The sequence below is a fragment of the Coffea eugenioides genome, chromosome 9 (genome assembly GCF_003713205.1).
Source record: "Coffea eugenioides isolate CCC68of chromosome 9, Ceug_1.0, whole genome shotgun sequence".
In the NCBI taxonomy this organism is placed as follows: domain Eukaryota; kingdom Viridiplantae; phylum Streptophyta; class Magnoliopsida; order Gentianales; family Rubiaceae; genus Coffea; species Coffea eugenioides.
Window position 1 is genome coordinate 4,401,392 of NC_040043.1, and position 17,094 is coordinate 4,418,485.

A 17,094-nucleotide genomic window follows, 5' to 3' on the forward strand; every position below is an offset into this window, starting at 1 on the left:
AAAGTAAAAAAATTTTTGTAGAAAGAATGTCAATCCAAACAAGGCACATCACAAATGAGCGAGTACATGGTAAAAGGTTTGCTAAACTCCATTCCTAGCTCTAGCTCTCTCCTCCTTAATGCGTCTCTCCCTACAGCCAAAATGTTATCCACCATGTACGCACACTTGGGCATTTTCCTCTTCTCTTCTCCTCCACTTTTCCTCTCCATTATCACCAAACTTCATAGCCCCTAAGCCAACTCCCCTCCCTTCCCCTCCCCAAATATCCTCCCCACCTCCTCTATATCTCTCCCTCTCCAGAGCCCATGGGTTTCTTGTAGTGAAATGAAAGTATGAAACCTCCAAAAACAAACAAAACTGGACCAAAAACTTCTGCCATCAGCTCCACAGCTTCCAATTCTACCAACAACAAGACCTTGCACAACCCACAACCAAGAACAACACCAAAACCAATACCAATACCCAGCTCTCAAAAACTCTCAAACTATACATCTTGAATATATAGATATAGATAGCTACAGCTTACAAGAAACAAGTCTCCAACTATTTTGTAGGTAGACTAGGCTAGAGTAGCCTTGCCGCCCCAACCCTTTTTATTTTTCTTTTTCTTTTTTTCTGGGGTTGGGTTGGGGGTGGAGACTAGACTCTAGAGAGGGCAATTTCTTGAATTTTGTGTGGTCATCTAACTGCCTGAAGTCTGATTCTGAACCGCCCAGCTGCTTCTTATGTGATTGATATATACTTACCCCTCAAGGGAGTCTGCCTTACCATTTTATTTTTCCTCTCTCTTATATGGTTATATTCTCTCTTCTGATCAGATCTTTCTCTCTCTCTCTCCCATGAGCATGTGATCCTTCTGAAAAGGTACTTATCTGAAACTAACAACAGACACCAGAAAATCATTACCTACAGACAAATCCCAATAATACTACTGTAGTATTCATTGATTGATAATAACAAAGAAATAGGAGAGAAGAGGAGGAGGAGAAAATGTTGTTGGATCTGAATATTGATGCTGATGCTGCAGCAGCAGCATCAGTGGACTCAGCTTGTGATGAAACCGACCCTTTTCCTTGCCCCGTCAAAACCACCGCTGCTGCTACTGCTACTTTGTTAACTGATCATGATTCCGGGGCCTCATCGTCCGTCCTCATCATAGCCGACGAAGAATCCAACAGCTCCTCCCCACCGACTCATAACCAACCCCACCACCGTTGCACAACCACCACTCTCAATTTCTCCATCCTCAACACCACTGGGGAAGACCATATCATCCAAATTCTTGACAATGATCAAGATTTCGACAATGATGATCATCGTCAAGGTTTGATGACTAGGCAGTTTTTTCCTGTTGTCCCCAACAATGACCCATTCCCGTTCCCCACCACGACCACGACGACGACAGCCAGGCCTCCACAATGGCTCAAACTGTCCGTGCCGGAGGCCGCCGCTGCTGGGGAAATTGGTGGGATATATAACAAGGGTCAGCAGCAGCAGCAACAACAACATCAGCTTGGTCAGCCGTATCAGCAGCACCAAGTAGCTGGAGGCGGTGCGAAGAAGAGCAGGAGGGGGCCTAGGTCGAGAAGTTCTCAGTATAGGGGTGTCACGTTTTATCGGAGGACTGGCAGATGGGAATCCCATATCTGGTATCTGTTCTATGCTACACTTTGCAGTTTACAGGAAGAAAAAAACCCATCCCCCCAACCATACCGTGTCAATGGCTTCTTGGGACTTTGTTGTTTGTGTTTACAGATGTATTCATATTTTGCGAAAATCAAGCTGTTTGTGGGAATTTATTTTCTACATAAACTACTGCTCCATATGGTATCGTTTATTGTGCCGACTTCTTTTCTTTTATGTGTGTGATTGTCTTAAACTTTAATTACGTGATCTTTCTTTTCTTGTTTTTCTTTTCTTTTGCTTATTTACCCTTCATGCATTTAGGGGTAGAATCGGAATGGTAGTGAGAAGAGGGGTTTTCTTCCCCCTTGCTTTTGGGGAGCGGGGGTTTTGGGAATGATAATCGAGCTTTCAATTTCATAATTATGGAAGAGTGTTTTGACAGCTACATCTCAGTTATAAATTGTGTGCAAGGATTCTTTGCTGTCGATTTGTTTCTTGGTAAATTCGTGAATGACTAGGGTAACGTCTAAACTGCTTCTTCTCTATCGTCTCTTTTTTATTTTGAATTTTGTGGGACTCTAAATCGATTAATTTTGATGACAGTATGGGATAGTTCTCTGATAGTATTCATAGGACTAGTATGCATTTCTTTGTCTTAAACATTTGGGCCTCCTACTCCTCCTTGATTGTAATTGTATCTTTTGTTTGTGGCATTATGAACAGGGATTGCGGGAAACAAGTGTATTTAGGTAAGCGGCTTAAGATACTGATTTACGACTCATGTAAGTCTTTTCATTATTTTGCGATTTTAATTTGTAGTGCATTTGCTTTTTCAGGAGGATTTGATACAGCTCATACTGCAGCTAGGTAATCATCTTTTTTAGGGAAAAGAATAACCAATAAAAGAAAAATGTTTCTAGTACTTTCAAGTTGATCTTGCTACGAAAAGCTCATTTTACAAGTTTTCGCTCCCTACTTTCCTAGCTGATTTTAACAATTATTGTTCAGAGCGTATGATCGAGCAGCAATCAAGTTTCGAGGTGTTGATGCTGACATTAATTTTCATATCAGCGATTATGCAGACGATTTGAAACAGGTTCACTTCTGCTGATAAATTTCTAGCATCAGTAAGGTCAGATAATGCAAATAATGCAACATGCGTTCCATGTTAACCTTCATTAAGTTGATGTACAGATGCAAAACTTGGCAAAGGAAGAATTTGTTCATATTCTTCGTCGTCAAAGCACTGGATTCTCGCGCGGGAGCTCAAAGTATAGAGGAGTTACCCTACACAAATGTGGTCGCTGGGAGGCTCGGATGGGCCAGTTTCTTGGTAAAAAGTACGTGTCCAGTAACACTACAAATTCTAAGCTGCTTTTGGTTGGCCACATGTAAATATAGAAGCAGTAGTCTCATCCTTTGTACATGAAATTACCAAACCTGTAAAAATGTTAATTTCCCAACGATTGTTATGCACACTATTTTGCATGGATATTACTTTAGATGGTTTCGAAAATAATGCTTGAGGGCCCATTCTTCATCATATGAGATAACAACGGTTGGCTGCAGGTATATATATCTTGGGTTATTCGACAGCGAAGTAGAAGCTGCAAGGTCCTTAACCATAAATCAAACTCCTTGAGACTGATTTTCTCACTCTGAAATGAAAAATATAGTTTTTATTGGGCTTCATCCAACAATATTTCCATTTTGTATTTTTCCAGGGCATATGACAAAGCAGCTATCAAATGCAATGGAAGGGAAGCAGTCACGAACTTTGAGCCTAGTGCCTATGAGTGGGAGATCAGTGGAGCTGCCAAAGATGGAGGTATGCTGATCGTATACGTATTTTGCTTTCTCTTCATTCAACCCTTTCATCACATGATTGAAAGGAACAGGCTATTGACGTGGTACGGTTTCTGTTCTTGACCCACAGATGCAGGTAGAGGTGACAATCTTGATCTCAACCTGTGGATTTCTCCAGCTTCAGATGGGCAGAAGGAAATTGGTGATTCAAAAAGTTCCTGTGCCCATTATGCAGCTTCTGATGACAAAATGATAAAGGTATCTCTTCATTGAAGTGATTAGCAATTGAAGTTCTTTTCTTTGTTGTTTATACTTTAATCTTAAGATTTATCCAGAAGAAAAGATGAACTGCTTCCAAGCTTTTGGTAGTCTTACAATCGTTGTAAGAGCCATGAAATCTTTTTCTACTGTTTTAGGAACTTCGAGAAATTCTGGTACTCAGATTATCTTCTCCTATTCCTTGGCCTCCTTAAAAAATACTTCGACAGGTGGAGAACTCCTTCAATACTCCTGAATATCTACCAATGGCATCGCAAGATTCTTCAGTTTGGACCCACACATATTCTGGTTTTGGTCCAAAGAATGAGGTAATTCTTTACTAACATGATGTCCGTGAACAGTTTTTCATTATACCATATAGGAGCTATTTCTAACTTTCAAACTTCAGAAAATTTAATCTCTTATATATATATAAAGTTGAAAAGTAAATTTTGTGTTGTTTTACCAATCAGTTCAAATGCATCTTCAATTGTTATTTTATTGAACTACTTTCAGAAGAGTGAATGGTCCTCATGCTTCTCCATTTTTCTTGAAGTAAAGGCTTGACTTTAGACGATTCTTTTTCTTTCAACTTTTTATGATTCTGGGTTGTGGTCAAGATGAAAACAAAACAAAGAGATAAATCTGGTTTATCTTCATAAACGTGATGTTAAGACATGAAAATCCATTTGACAGGAAAGAGCAAGGAAAATGAGGCCTGAAGGCATTCCGATACCAGGATTATCAAACTGGCCATGGAAAATGCATTGCCATGGTGTGATCACCTCGGTGCCTTTGTTTCCTTCTGCAGCATCATCAGGATTCTCCACAGTGACTGCCACTTCAACCACGCTTGTGTCAACGAATGCCCCAAATAAGATTGTCCACACCTCTGCCTTCCAGCACCCTCCTTTGACCCTTAATTACAATTAGCAAGCATCATCATGAAGTACAACCTCTTTGAACAACGTTTGTTGGGGCTTGGAATTCAGCTGGCAAAGGAATCCACTCTGTTCAGTGCGGGGTTTCATTTCTTCTATGATTCATGCATATATGATAGAAACAAAGATATTTTGAACATATACAATGGGGTATAGGTTAGTGCAAAATTGTGTAGAATTGCTGCCATGAGAATTGTTGTATAGCCATTCACACTGTTTGGAACGTGGAAGTGCTCCACTGACTGCAAAGAAGCACGGCTTCTCTTGAGCAAAGAACTCAAGCTGGTTCAGTCCTGCTTGACCTATACAATGTTACCTATACTACAAATGGAAACTTGAGGTATGCCAAAGCTCATACTTCTAACTGGTGGTTTAAAGTCACTCTTTAACTGCAAAATGAAACTCGTGGTTTTTGCTCAACCTGGTTTTGCACGGTGTTGTTTTACCGTTGCTCTAGAGAGTTTTCTTGAATTTGTTGTGGTGAAGATTCATCATGGAGTATACGAAGAAATAGCAACCGACACAGATCCTCCAGAACTCAGGAATTTGAGGGATGGGGCTACTTTAAACTTCCATCAGCTATTAAACACTTCAGCATCCAATTCTTTTGCATCCAAACAGAAAGAATGCCAAATAACAGAAGCTCCGTATTACATCAAGGTCCTAAATCAATTGTGCACCAATGAATTGCTGTGGAATGTGTGGGAAATTTCATCATCAAAAAAATCAGTCGTTAATTGCTTCCGGCGCCTTCAACAATATTTGAAAGAAATAAAAAAAAAAAAAGATAAACGCTGCTGCAGATAAGAGATTGGGCAGTTCTAAGTGCAATTGCAAGCCCCACTCCAATGCTTCACGCATTTTTTTTTCCCAGAGTAATCCTTCAGCAGTTTTGCTGTGCTCAAGCAGGCTACTGAGAGCTTGTCTACCCCCAATGCAATAAGGAACCTTTAGGCTTTATTTGATTAGTAGTAGGAAAGTTGCGCAGGAAGCGAAGTATATATATATATATAAAGAGAAAATCACTTTCTTGTGTATATATGTTTGTTTGATAGGAGAAATTTTGATAGAAAATGGATGGTTAGCGGCACTATATTGTAAATAATCAACAATTTTCCTCCAAAATCCTGCAGATTTTGCAGGACAATAAATGCAGAAGAGTGAAGAAACATTGCCTAACTTTCCTTGTATTAAAAACAAAAAAAAAAAGAGTAACTTTCTTTCACTTTTCCATCCTGTTCACTGCAAACAAACACAAACTTAGGCTTTCAGCATGATTGATTATCTTTAATGTACAGAAACCATGATCCATTGGGGTGTTTTATGATAAACAGGTAGGACCTAAAATTTGGGTTAACTGTTTGCAATTGTAATCATGGTAGTAAAAAATCATATTTTAAGGGCTTGTCTATCAATGGAGAGCAAAGAATGGCCACTGACTACAGTGACCTTTCTCCTTTTCTCCATGGCATTGGCACATGCTTAGATTATATTCTCATTCCGCCCGTCCCCTTCTAAGGTCCAACCAAGATCAATGTATTGAAAAACAATATGCTTGTGTCATATGCATTTAAAAGAAAAGTAATGAACTGTCTCCCCCTTTTTGTGTGTGAAACAATGAGCAGTAGCTGCATTTGGACGGAGGGATTTGACAAAGAATTTGAAAACCTCTCAAATCTTTTTTATTGTTTACATTATTTAAGAGGCACTCAGATTCATAAATCGACAATTATTCTAGTATTTTTAAAATATATTTAGATAATTGATGAATTATAAAACTAAATGTACTTTTACTGATCCAAACAACTAAAGCAATTTTGGTAAATTTCAAATCTCTCATTTTCATCCTAGGGAGTAATATATCATATGTTTAGGAAGTACAGAAAGATGAAATGACATGGGAATTAATCACACGCAGACCAGTCTGATAAAGAAAATGTAGTGTCACAGCAGCCTTATACTGAAGGCAAAGCCTCCAATTTAATTATGTTGAGATCAGGCAGTTGCTTCTTATTAGGCGTAGTAGAGCTTGTTACATGATCTTGCAACATGCATATGCCTTGAGGATGAAGAGCATGGCTCATCCCAATTCCATGTGATTTCAAGGGATCCGAAGAGCTCAGCACTGAGATTAAAACAAGCGGACAAAGATTAAAACAATTCATTCTGATAACTTCTAACAAAGAAAGACTGATCATTTGGCAGTAGAATTTACCGCGATACGCTTTTTTAACGCTGCTAAAAACTCCTTTGGATCAGCTTTTGTCACTTTATAAGCCTCAATCTTATCAATTTCCTGTTGCAGAAGCAAGTTAAATAGGTAATAACCAACTAAACTGCTTCCAGTCCCAACAACAAAAAAAAATGCAATGAACCCTTGAAGATGTACTCTTCTCCTAACCAAGGGATTGTACAGAATATCACTTTCAGATCAAGGATATCATATCAGCATGAAATTCAAAAGCAACTATGTGTATGAATGCAAGTGGAAGATTCCTATCTCCAAGCATGCCCCAATTTCTTTATGGTATAGTCATTTCAATTCATGCCTACTTGGAGGATCATTAACATACTTAACTACAAACAGGAGCTGCATGTAAATAATGCTTCCAGTTTATTCCTGATAATTTTGTACATAATTTTGCATGGGGAAAGTCTAAGAAATTCTGTGATTACCTCAATCCAAGCTGCCAGTTTTGGCCTGCCCTCTGTAACATCGTACTTCTTCACATCCGACGCGAAGAGTTGGAACCTTTCAACAAAGGGCGCATAAGCTACATCCACCTGAATTTGCGCAGAGAAAAAGATGAATCAACCTATGCTTCTTCAAGATAACATAAATACAACTTCATATCCCTATCATAATGCTTGACGGAAGAACTTCATTAACAAGGTATATGTGAACAAATAGAAGTTCCCAATTTTGCTCTTACAAGACTGAAAGTTCCGAGGAAGAAGGGACCATCATCGAATTTGCCAAGGGCATTCTCGAGGTAATCAAAAGCAGCACCTGATCAAATAATGCACTTTAGCATCAAAGTTTACAGGAATTAGCAGCCAAAATCCATGAGCACTCAACTTACCAACTTCACCGATTCCATCTGCTCTGAAAGAAGAAAATCCAGCTCCATTAAAGGAGTCGGAGTAGGACAACAAATGTTCTGCAAACTCTCTCTTAGCGGGGTCCTACATATTTGGTCAGAGAACTCAAAATACAACCCACTGCAGAATGCAGACTAAGAGCAGCCAACTTAGCTCACCAAAATTTAACTAGAAAATTGTTATGAATCTTACGTTAGGAAGAAGTGAAGGACCTTCAAAGTTTTCGTCGAGATATTTGATTAGATCAAGAGACTCTCCTTTGACTTCATTATTATGTACCAGAGCTGGCACCTGCTTGATAATGGAGCATAAGAAAAACCCCATGTGATTGATACAAAGTAAACTACATGTAATAATTGGCTGCTGAAATGAGAAATGAAACTTTCATCTCAATTTCAAATATTAGGTACAGTTGGTTATCAAGAAATCTATACATATCAGTCCACAGGAATTATTTATAAACCAATTGAAATTTCCAGGCAGACGCAAGCAGCCATGGCTCCTCAAACAGTACAAAAGTTTCTGGCTGGTTTTTGTGAACATTTAGCATGAGTCTGATATTGCCGCAGAACAATTAGCATCAGAGATCTCACACAACATGGTGAAATTAAATAATACCCAACCTTGTTTGCTGGGTAAACTTTCTCCTTGTACCAGGCTGGCCTATTATCTAGGTCCATAGCGATCAATTTTATTTTATCTTGCAATCCCTGCAAACGCAAATCAGAAATTCACAAATCTGATTATTAGATCAAGCAGAATCACCAAGGTCCACAAGAAGTCCCCAACAAACCTTATAATTCCTTGTGATCCACACACGTTGTGCATACGGGCATATGTAGGCTGTGAACAACCTAATATCAAGAAATGAAATATCGTAGTGTCAAAATATTATCATACTCAAACGAACAATAGTCACTGTAAGATTTCCATGTTGTGATCCAAAAATTTTGGAAATGACCAAAAATTTCGGTTTCTTCCAGTTCGATGCACATATTGTTGAGATTTTATCCATGTCCCTCGTTGATTCTCAGTTCATGTGTAGGCAGGTTAATAACTTTTTGATCTAAATCACTGGGCCAAAATGCTTAATCCAACTTTACTAATATCCTTGATCAATCCGATGTAAGATGCAGGCCACTTGCATTAAAATGAACCAAACTGAGACAAAGTCAATAAAACAAGAAAAAGCGGTGCCATTGATGATTCTCTTGGGATTAAGCACTCACTTGGTGGTTCCGTCAAAGATGTCAGGAGGTGGTTCTGAGGAAGAATCAAGCGAAGGTGGAAGCACCTCTTTGACACTACGAAAACAAAACATACCCAAATCAGTAACAAGATCCAAAATTAAACACACCGAAGCATTCAAGATAAAGAAGAAACAGTGAACAAACAAAAGTTGGGATTTAATTACCCAGAAGCCATTGCTGAAGCTGACAGCGAAGATATTCCGAAAACTTTTTATCTTGCAAAGGAAGAATTGGATGGTGGTAGCAGTAGCAGTAGTACAAGGATTCTTATATTGCCATGATGATTGCTTAATTTCAAAGTGGCCACATAACATTCATATTTTTCACGTGTGTTTGCATCCCAAAATCGTGCTTTGACTACTTGAAATGCGGACTGTGTTGCAAATCTTCGGATCTGAACAACTGATAGCCATCCATTAAGTGATAGACCATCTGGTCTTGGGCTTCATCCGGAACTCCAAGTCTAGTGATCGAATCCCACTTAACTCCCGGTGCGCTTGGGGTGGCGGTGTACTTGGGTGCAAAGGATTAGTCGGGCCGCCTTCGGGTCTTGACCCGGACACCCCTGTATTGACAAAAAAAAAAGATAGCCATCCATTAAGAATTTAAGATGTAGGTCAGGTATTAAATTTTTTAAAAGAAAAAAAATTAATTAAGAAAAGTATATATAGATATAAAATAAAACAATAATAATTAGTGTGTGCATTCAATAATTAAAGACCCTACTTTCTCTTCATTAAAGAAAAAGGCCAACTCCTATATGTAGGTTGGTAAGGTTGGTATCTCTTTTTTCTTTTTTTTTTTGACAAATTATTGGCTAAAATACTTTTTAAAAAATTCTCAAATTTTGGTACTATTTTGGGATTTTTTTAGTGTTACTTATTGAAATTTTTTTTGCACAAAAATTAATTATTTTTTTTAACCGACTCAAAAAGCATGCATGTAATTTTTTTCATGTAGTGGTACGCAAAAATCGTGAAGTCAAAGGAGATTGGTAACATATTACAAAGTTGCTAGCTGAAAAATAAACTCTTGAACAGTAGATGGACACAAGAACAAAGAACACATTGGAGAGACCTTGGATACATACATTTTTTTTGTTTGCTAGTTTTGTTTGGATAGTTCCATTATCCCAAATAATATTTTGCTTGCATCATAAACACATTTTCTAACCCATCTTTTTATATTTTCAATCACCTTTTTATCTCACATACATCACATCACAAAAAGTGCTACAGTAATTATTCTAAAAATATTTCAACTAATACCCTATCCAAACAAACGTACATATACATTTATGTGTGTGTACGTATATATATACATAATCTCAATTCCCAAAAAAAAAAAAGGAAAACACCTTCTTGTACATTTCCCGACGTTAGGATAATGATAATTTTGTCTAAAGTTCTAATACGTAGAAATATAATAGAGGCAATTTCGAAACATTTGTAATTTGTAACAATCAAACATAAATTTTGACCAATGAGGGGGTAAGGTGCTCAAAATTAAACATTAGAGGGTAAAGTAGTTTTGAGAGCAAGCATTAAGAGCATTTACTGCCATAGTTTTTACAAGAAATCTATTTCCAGGATTGCTATCCATGCAACCAAAGTGAGAACTAAGTGATTATTTGGAGGAGGGATGAATTGGGTGATTTTGAGGAATGGAGTGTAAGTTTCGGGTTTCGGGTTTCGAGACCTTCTACTTATGCTAAAAAAAAAAGTGATTTATTATATTATCATTTGTGTTTCCATCAGTAACAATCGCAAATTTGGCTGGCATAGGAATCGAATCCGCAGACAGGTCTTGCCTGATGACTTGGTTTCCAAGAAGAATTTTAACAATTTGCAAATTTAATTCAGTTGGTGATTCTTGCTGTTTGAGGTATCTTGAGAAAAGAATTCAACAGCTGTTAAGTGCTGCTGCTACGTGTAAGCATCATGCTCCCAAACTCAAAGCATCTATTGCCAAACCCAAACCCAAACCCATTTTTATGTAGTAGATCCGAATTCGATCCGTATGTCCGACGGGTCTTGACCTTTGAGTCTCGGAACTAGGTCCAGGTCTACCAGAAAAGAAAAAGTTCAAAGTTAAACATTTTAAAATTAAATCCAAAACCAATCATAAATCCAATAAATCAATTTACAAAGTCATTACTAAATTATTAATTTGGTAAAAGAATGTATGTAGAAATATTTATATTTTATAATTACTAATATATTGTTCGGGTCCGGATCGAATATTGGTCGGAATCTTATATTCTGTATCCGACCCCTTCTTTTTGTTAGAGTAAACAGGTCTGAGTCCGGGTATCGGAATTATATTTTTCAGCCCAAACCCGAAAAAATTTATCTGACCCGAGTCGGGTCTAGGTCCAAACCCGACCCATTGACACGGTAATGCTTCCATTTGCCATTACATTGACGGACTTAATAGTACTTCAAAACCTTATTCATGTTTCTTGCCAAGGACTAATATATCATGCTACGGTCAAATGCACAAGAAGATAAAAGGACACAGTAAATTCTCTACAGACCAGCCGGATAACGAAAATACAGGTGTTACAACCTTAAACTGAATACAAAAAGTATAGATGTTAAATATAACAATAATATGTCTATTGACTTGAGACAGTTGCTCTTGTGACAGGCGCTTGAGATGTGATCCAGCAACATGCTTATGCCTTGATGATGAAGAGTGTAATTATCCCAATTCCATGCGAGATCAAGGGATCCGAAGAGCTCAGAACAGAGCCTAGATACGATTATAAAGGTCAAAGAAATTCATCCTGAGGAACTTCTAGCAAAGGTTGAATCTGTAACAAAATAGAAATCATTTGCTAGCAGAATTTACCTTAAAACGTCTTTTCAGAGTTGCTAAAAGCTTGTCAGGATCAAACTTTGTCGCTGTATAAGCCTTAATCTTATTAACTTCCTGTAAGAGTGAAACGAGTAGGTAACAAACAACTCAAGTGCTTCCAGTCCCAAGGAAAATGCAATGAGCTCTAAAGTATGTACTCCTCTCTTAACCAAAGTGATGTGTCAACAATAGTGCAAAATATCACATTCAGATCATGGATGCCATGATCGGTATGGAATTCAAAAAAAAAATGATACGTATGAAGATTATTCTGTCCAATATGCCGAACTGTTTTGTGAGACCAAGTCATTTCACTACATGCTTGGAGGATCATTAAGAATTGAAGGACTTAGATGACAAATTAAGATCTGCACTTGAACAATGCTTCCAGTTTCTCCCTTAAAATTTTTCTAAATGATTTTTGTAAGGGAGACTGCTAGTAGATTCTTTGAGTACCTCAATCCATGCTGCTAGTTTTGGCCTGCCCTCTGTAATATCATACTTCTTGAAATCCAATAGGAATGGTTGGAACATTTCAACGTGTGGAGCAAAAACCATATCCACCTGAGTTCTTCAGGATATGAATCCAACTTATAGCGAATCCAAACATCATTCTGATTTCTTTTTTCATATCCCTTTTCGAATGCTTGAAAGAAGGACTTCATTCAAACACGATCTACGTGAAATTAAAAAAACTATAGGGGTCCATTGCACTTACCAGACTGAATTGTCCAAGGAAAAAAGGACCATCATCAAATTTGCCAAGGGCATCCTCAAGGTAATCAAAAGCAGCACCTGATCAAATCACCTACTTGAGTATCAAATATGACAGTAACTAGTAGCCAAAAAGCCATGAGCATTCAACTTACCAGTTTTACCTGCTCCATTTGCCATGAAAGAAGAAATTACACCTCCATAGAAAGAGTTGGAGTAGGAAAGCAACTTTTCAGCGAATGCTTTCCTGGCAGGATCCTGTATATTTAGTTAAGAGGACTTGGAACACAAGCTATCGAAAAATGCAGATAAAAAGCCGCAAATTTGCTCACTGAAATTTAACAGAAAGATGTTACCAATCTTACATCAGGAAGAACTGAAGGACCTTCAAAGTTTTCCTCGAAATAGTTGATTATTTCAATAGAGCCTCCTTTAACTTGATTGTTGTCGGCACCTGCTTTGATAATAGAGCATAAGAAGAGCTCCAAAGTATAAAATTAACTACGTGCAATGATTAGTAGCTGAAAATAGACTATAATCTCAAATTTGAGTAATAGGTACAGTTTGTTATCAAGAAATTTGTCCAGATCAGTAAATAAGTTCCCGAAACAAGAAAAAAAAAAGTTCAGACCAGTTTTTGTGGATATTAACATGAGATTGATATTGTTGTGGAGTATTATTAGCATAGCGCAAGTAAATATCTAACCTCGTTTGCTGGGTAAAGCTTCTGCTGGTACCAGGCTGGCCAACTCTCTAGGTCAATAGCAATCAGTTTTACCCTATCTTGCAATCCCTGCTCCAGAAAAGAATATAAAATGCAATTCAGAAAATTCAGAAAGCTGATAGATTAGACCAAGCTGAATTATCAGGGTCAACAAGAACTCCTTGACAAACCTTGTAATTCCTTGCGATCCATGCTGCTTTTGCAAACGGGCATAGGTAAGCAACGAGCAACCCAAAATCAAGAAACGATACATTTTTTAGTATCATAATATTAAGCTTGAATGGACAATAGTTAATGAAGATTTTCATGTTGTGATTTCTGAACCGAAAATATTCCAACCAACCAAATTATCCATTTCTTTCAGTCCCGGTGGCATAATGTTAAACTTGTAAAACTTGTTTTTCTCATATGAAATATGACTTAAAGCCAACACGACCTTGTAAAATGAGCCACAGTCGGCATCTCAATGCAAAATTCTTGATCCGCATCTCAAGCTCAACTAGGACCATAGATGCCTTGATTTCCAATTCCATGCATATATAATAGCATATCCGAGATGAGAAGTGTCACCGTGTCCCACACCCAAACAAAATTATTGATCTTCTATTGGACCGTTGTCCCGTTTACCTTAAAAATCAAGTTATTCCCTCTAACCCTCGAGCATTAGAGTCAGTATCAAACCATCAAAGTGAGGGCCAATGTTGTTGGGATGTATCTAGATAAGGAACTGCACGAACTGAATGATTTGCAGAGCTAAGTGGCTTAAACACTACAGCCATGTAAAGGGCTCCTAGAATCTCCAGCTCGAGTTACATAAATAAGGAGACAAGTCCGGATTACGGGCCTAGCTTCGTGAGGGTGCAAAGTCCCAAAAGGGTGGTCAATCTCTCCACCCCCGCGTCCTAAAGATGCAGGGCCATTGCAAGGAAAACGCTGAAAAGAACCAAACTGAAAGAAAGTAAATCCCAACGAATAAAAGCTGGTGATATTGGTTCTACGTTTGATTAAGAACTTTCTTGGAGGTTCCATCAAAGATGTCAGCTGGTGGTTTTGAGGAAGAAGTAACTAGTAAGAGCAGGTGGAGGCACCTCTTTCACACTTTGAAGACAAAACGTATCAGAATCTGTAACAAATCCAAAATCGACAACAGCAGAATATCCAACATAAAGAAGAAACATGGAACAGGTAAAGTATTTAAGTACCCAGAAGCCATTGCTGAAGCTGATTGTGAAGAAACTCTGAAAACTTTGTTTAGACAGTGAAGATTTGGACGGTATAGGAATGGGATTCTGGACATGGTATAAATAGAAAACAGCAGATGAAAGTTCGAGGCGTTGAATCAGGAGGGAATGAAGTTATTCGAATACAAATATTATGAGTGCAATGATAATTGATGTTGAAAACTTTTCAAAATTTGTGTGATGTACGTACATGTAATTAATGTATATTCATTCATGTTTTGGTACATGTATAATATTGTGAATGTTTCTAAAATGTACATTCATTTATGAATGTGTTCATGTATATGGGAATCCTTGAATGAAAGGATAGATTCATGATTTGATTTTAAGATCATGAGATGCATGAATTAAAGTGCATGAATTTGTACACAATACTTTGAATCTATTCATACAAGTATTTAATGAGTTCCTTTGTTTCTTAAGCAATCTTCGTATATAAAGAGGTCAAGTAGAGAGTGGTTTGTTGCAAAAAATCACTTTCCTACTATTGTATACTCTCTCAAAAGCACTCCTTAGTTCAAAAGGGTTTGTCTTGCTTTGTACAAGAGTGTAAGACAAACAAATTTCATCTTATGTTAAAGGATATTTGTCCAAGGTTTTTGCACGTCATACCGGACAAATAAAGCTGAAAGGAAAGTGATCTTCTATCACGATTTGAAGCCAATTCTTGTCAGAACATTTGCCAGTTCGTTGCAATTATTCCCAACAATCTTTAGGCTTTATTTGTACTCTATAATGGCTAGTACCTTGAAAGAATTGGCATCCAACATTGTCAAGCTCGAGAGGTTTGATGGAGGAAATTTCATTCGTTGGCAAAAACGTGTTCATTTCCTTCTCACTGCACTCAAAGTGATCTATGTTTTAACCACACCAAAACCATTGGTCATCAATCTCGAGGAAGAAACTCTTGAAGACATCCGAAACCGTCAAAAATGGGAGAAAGACGATGAAATATGCTGTGGTCACATCCTCAATACCATGAGCGACAGCCTGTTTGATATCTACCATTCAATTACCAGCGCCAAGGAACTTTGGGATCATTTGGAGTCCAAGTACATGCAAGAAGATGCTACAAGTAAGAAGTTTCTTGTCTCGTTTTTTAATAATTATAAGATGGTAGATAGTAAGTCTGTTATGGAGCAATTTAGTGAGATTGAAAGGTTTCTTAATCACTTCACACAACACAATCTACACATGGATGAAACCATTATTGTTTGCTCTATAATAGATAAGTTACCACCTTCTTGGAAAGATTTCAAGAGAGACCTCAAACATAAGAAAGAGGATATCTCTCTTGAGATTCTTGCTAAATCTCTTCGAGTAGAAGAGGAAATTCGCATGCAAGAAAAGAAGGATACTCAAATCCTTGAAGAAAACAAAGATTCTACTTCAAAAGTGCATGTGATTGGAGAGAGACAAACTGAAAAATCTCAAGGAAGCAAGAATGGCCAACAACACAAGAACCAGTCCAAGAAAAGGAAGAAGCGACAATGCTTCTATTGCAAGAAAAAGGGGACATTACAAGTCCGAGTGCAAGATTCTTCAAAATAAGAAGAAGAAGCAAGAGTCTTCCCAAAATACAAGCAGAAATCTTGTGGCAATGATCTCTGAAATCAATATGATTGAAGATGATTTTGCTTGGTGGGTTAATTCTGGAGCTACGCGACACGTGTGCAACATTAAAACGTTCTTCAAATCCATGAAACCGGTGGATGAAAGCACTGTTATTTACATGAAAAATTCTGCTACAATTCCGGTTCAAGGCATTGGAGAAGTAGAATTAAAATTTACTTCCGACAATATTGTAATCTTGACAAATATGTTTTATGTACCGGAAGTTAGGAAGAACTTGGTGTCGGCTAGTCTGTTAAACAAATTTGGCTTTAGACTTGTGTTTGAGGTTGACAAATTTATTTTGTCTAAAGGTGATATGTTTGTAGGCAAGGATTATCTTTGCAATGGGATGTTTAAATTGAATGTACTTGCTATTAGAAATAATAAGATTGATACTGTTTCTGTGTATTTGGTTGAGTCTTCTTTTGAATTGTGACATAATAGGATTGGTCATGTTAATTACAAAAGAATGCATGAAATGATGAGACTTGATTTGCTGTCATATTGTGATAAGATTAAAGGAAAATGCAAAACATGCATGCTAATGAAAATCACAAGAAATTCATTTTCTAAAGTTGAAAGGTCATCTAAAATCTTGGATTTTATTCATAGTGATGTATGTGATTTGCATGGTACTCCTATTTTGGGTGGTAAAAATTACTTTGTGACTTTTATTGATGATTATAGTAGATACTGTTATGTTTTCTTGTTACACTCAAAAGGTGAAGCATTGCAAAAATTCAAAACATAAAAATCAGAAGTTGAATTTCATTGTGAATCCTTTATCAAATGTCTAAGGACAGATAGAGGTGGAGAGTATTATGATATTACCTATTTTGAGTCTGTTGGGATAAAACATGAGGTGACTGCTCCTTATATACCACAGCAAAATAGTGTAGCCGAAAGGAAAAATCGTGTATTGACAGAAATGGTTAATGTACTTTTGTCAAAGTCTAGAC

General features: G+C 37.4%; 3 protein-coding genes across 5 annotated transcripts; 1 reads left to right on the forward strand and 2 right to left on the reverse strand.

The window, feature by feature from the left end:
• Positions 1 to 200: 200 nt before the first annotated feature.
• Positions 201 to 5,051, forward strand: LOC113782667 (ethylene-responsive transcription factor RAP2-7-like). Of its 3 annotated transcripts, XM_027328543.1 has the most exons (10): positions 201 to 1,649; positions 2,350 to 2,375; positions 2,463 to 2,493; positions 2,635 to 2,722; positions 2,821 to 2,966; positions 3,196 to 3,240; positions 3,351 to 3,454; positions 3,563 to 3,690; positions 3,921 to 4,019; positions 4,387 to 5,051. In XM_027328543.1, exons 1-10 carry the CDS (start codon positions 991 to 993, stop codon positions 4,621 to 4,623), a joined length of 1,563 nt encoding a protein of 520 aa, XP_027184344.1. In that variant the 5' UTR covers positions 201 to 990; the 3' UTR covers positions 4,624 to 5,051. The 3 variants fall into 3 exon arrangements, with proteins under 3 accessions (XP_027184344.1, XP_027184346.1, XP_027184347.1); XM_027328545.1 differs by lacking the exon at positions 3,196 to 3,240; XM_027328546.1 differs by lacking the exon at positions 4,387 to 5,051 and having other exon boundaries at positions 3,849 to 4,001.
• Positions 5,052 to 6,438: 1,387 nt separating this feature from the next.
• Positions 6,439 to 9,350, reverse strand: LOC113783374 (protein IN2-1 homolog B-like). Its single transcript, XM_027329492.1, has 10 exons — positions 9,148 to 9,350; positions 8,963 to 9,037; positions 8,527 to 8,587; positions 8,357 to 8,443; positions 7,926 to 8,024; positions 7,715 to 7,817; positions 7,565 to 7,641; positions 7,308 to 7,415; positions 6,847 to 6,927; positions 6,439 to 6,756 (listed from the first exon to the last, which is right to left on the reverse strand). The coding sequence occupies exons 1-10, from the start codon at positions 9,156 to 9,158 to the stop codon at positions 6,751 to 6,753; spliced, it is 708 nt and encodes a 235-aa protein (XP_027185293.1). The 5' UTR covers positions 9,159 to 9,350; the 3' UTR covers positions 6,439 to 6,750.
• A 2,123-nt stretch (positions 9,351 to 11,473) lies between these two features.
• Positions 11,474 to 14,493, reverse strand: LOC113782023 (protein IN2-1 homolog B-like). Its single transcript, XM_027327936.1, has 10 exons — positions 14,483 to 14,493; positions 14,298 to 14,368; positions 13,451 to 13,512; positions 13,241 to 13,349; positions 12,922 to 13,010; positions 12,712 to 12,814; positions 12,561 to 12,637; positions 12,299 to 12,406; positions 11,837 to 11,917; positions 11,474 to 11,557 (listed from the first exon to the last, which is right to left on the reverse strand). The coding sequence occupies exons 1-10, from the start codon at positions 14,491 to 14,493 to the stop codon at positions 11,474 to 11,476; spliced, it is 795 nt and encodes a 264-aa protein (XP_027183737.1).
• Between the last annotated feature and the right edge of the window lie 2,601 nt (positions 14,494 to 17,094).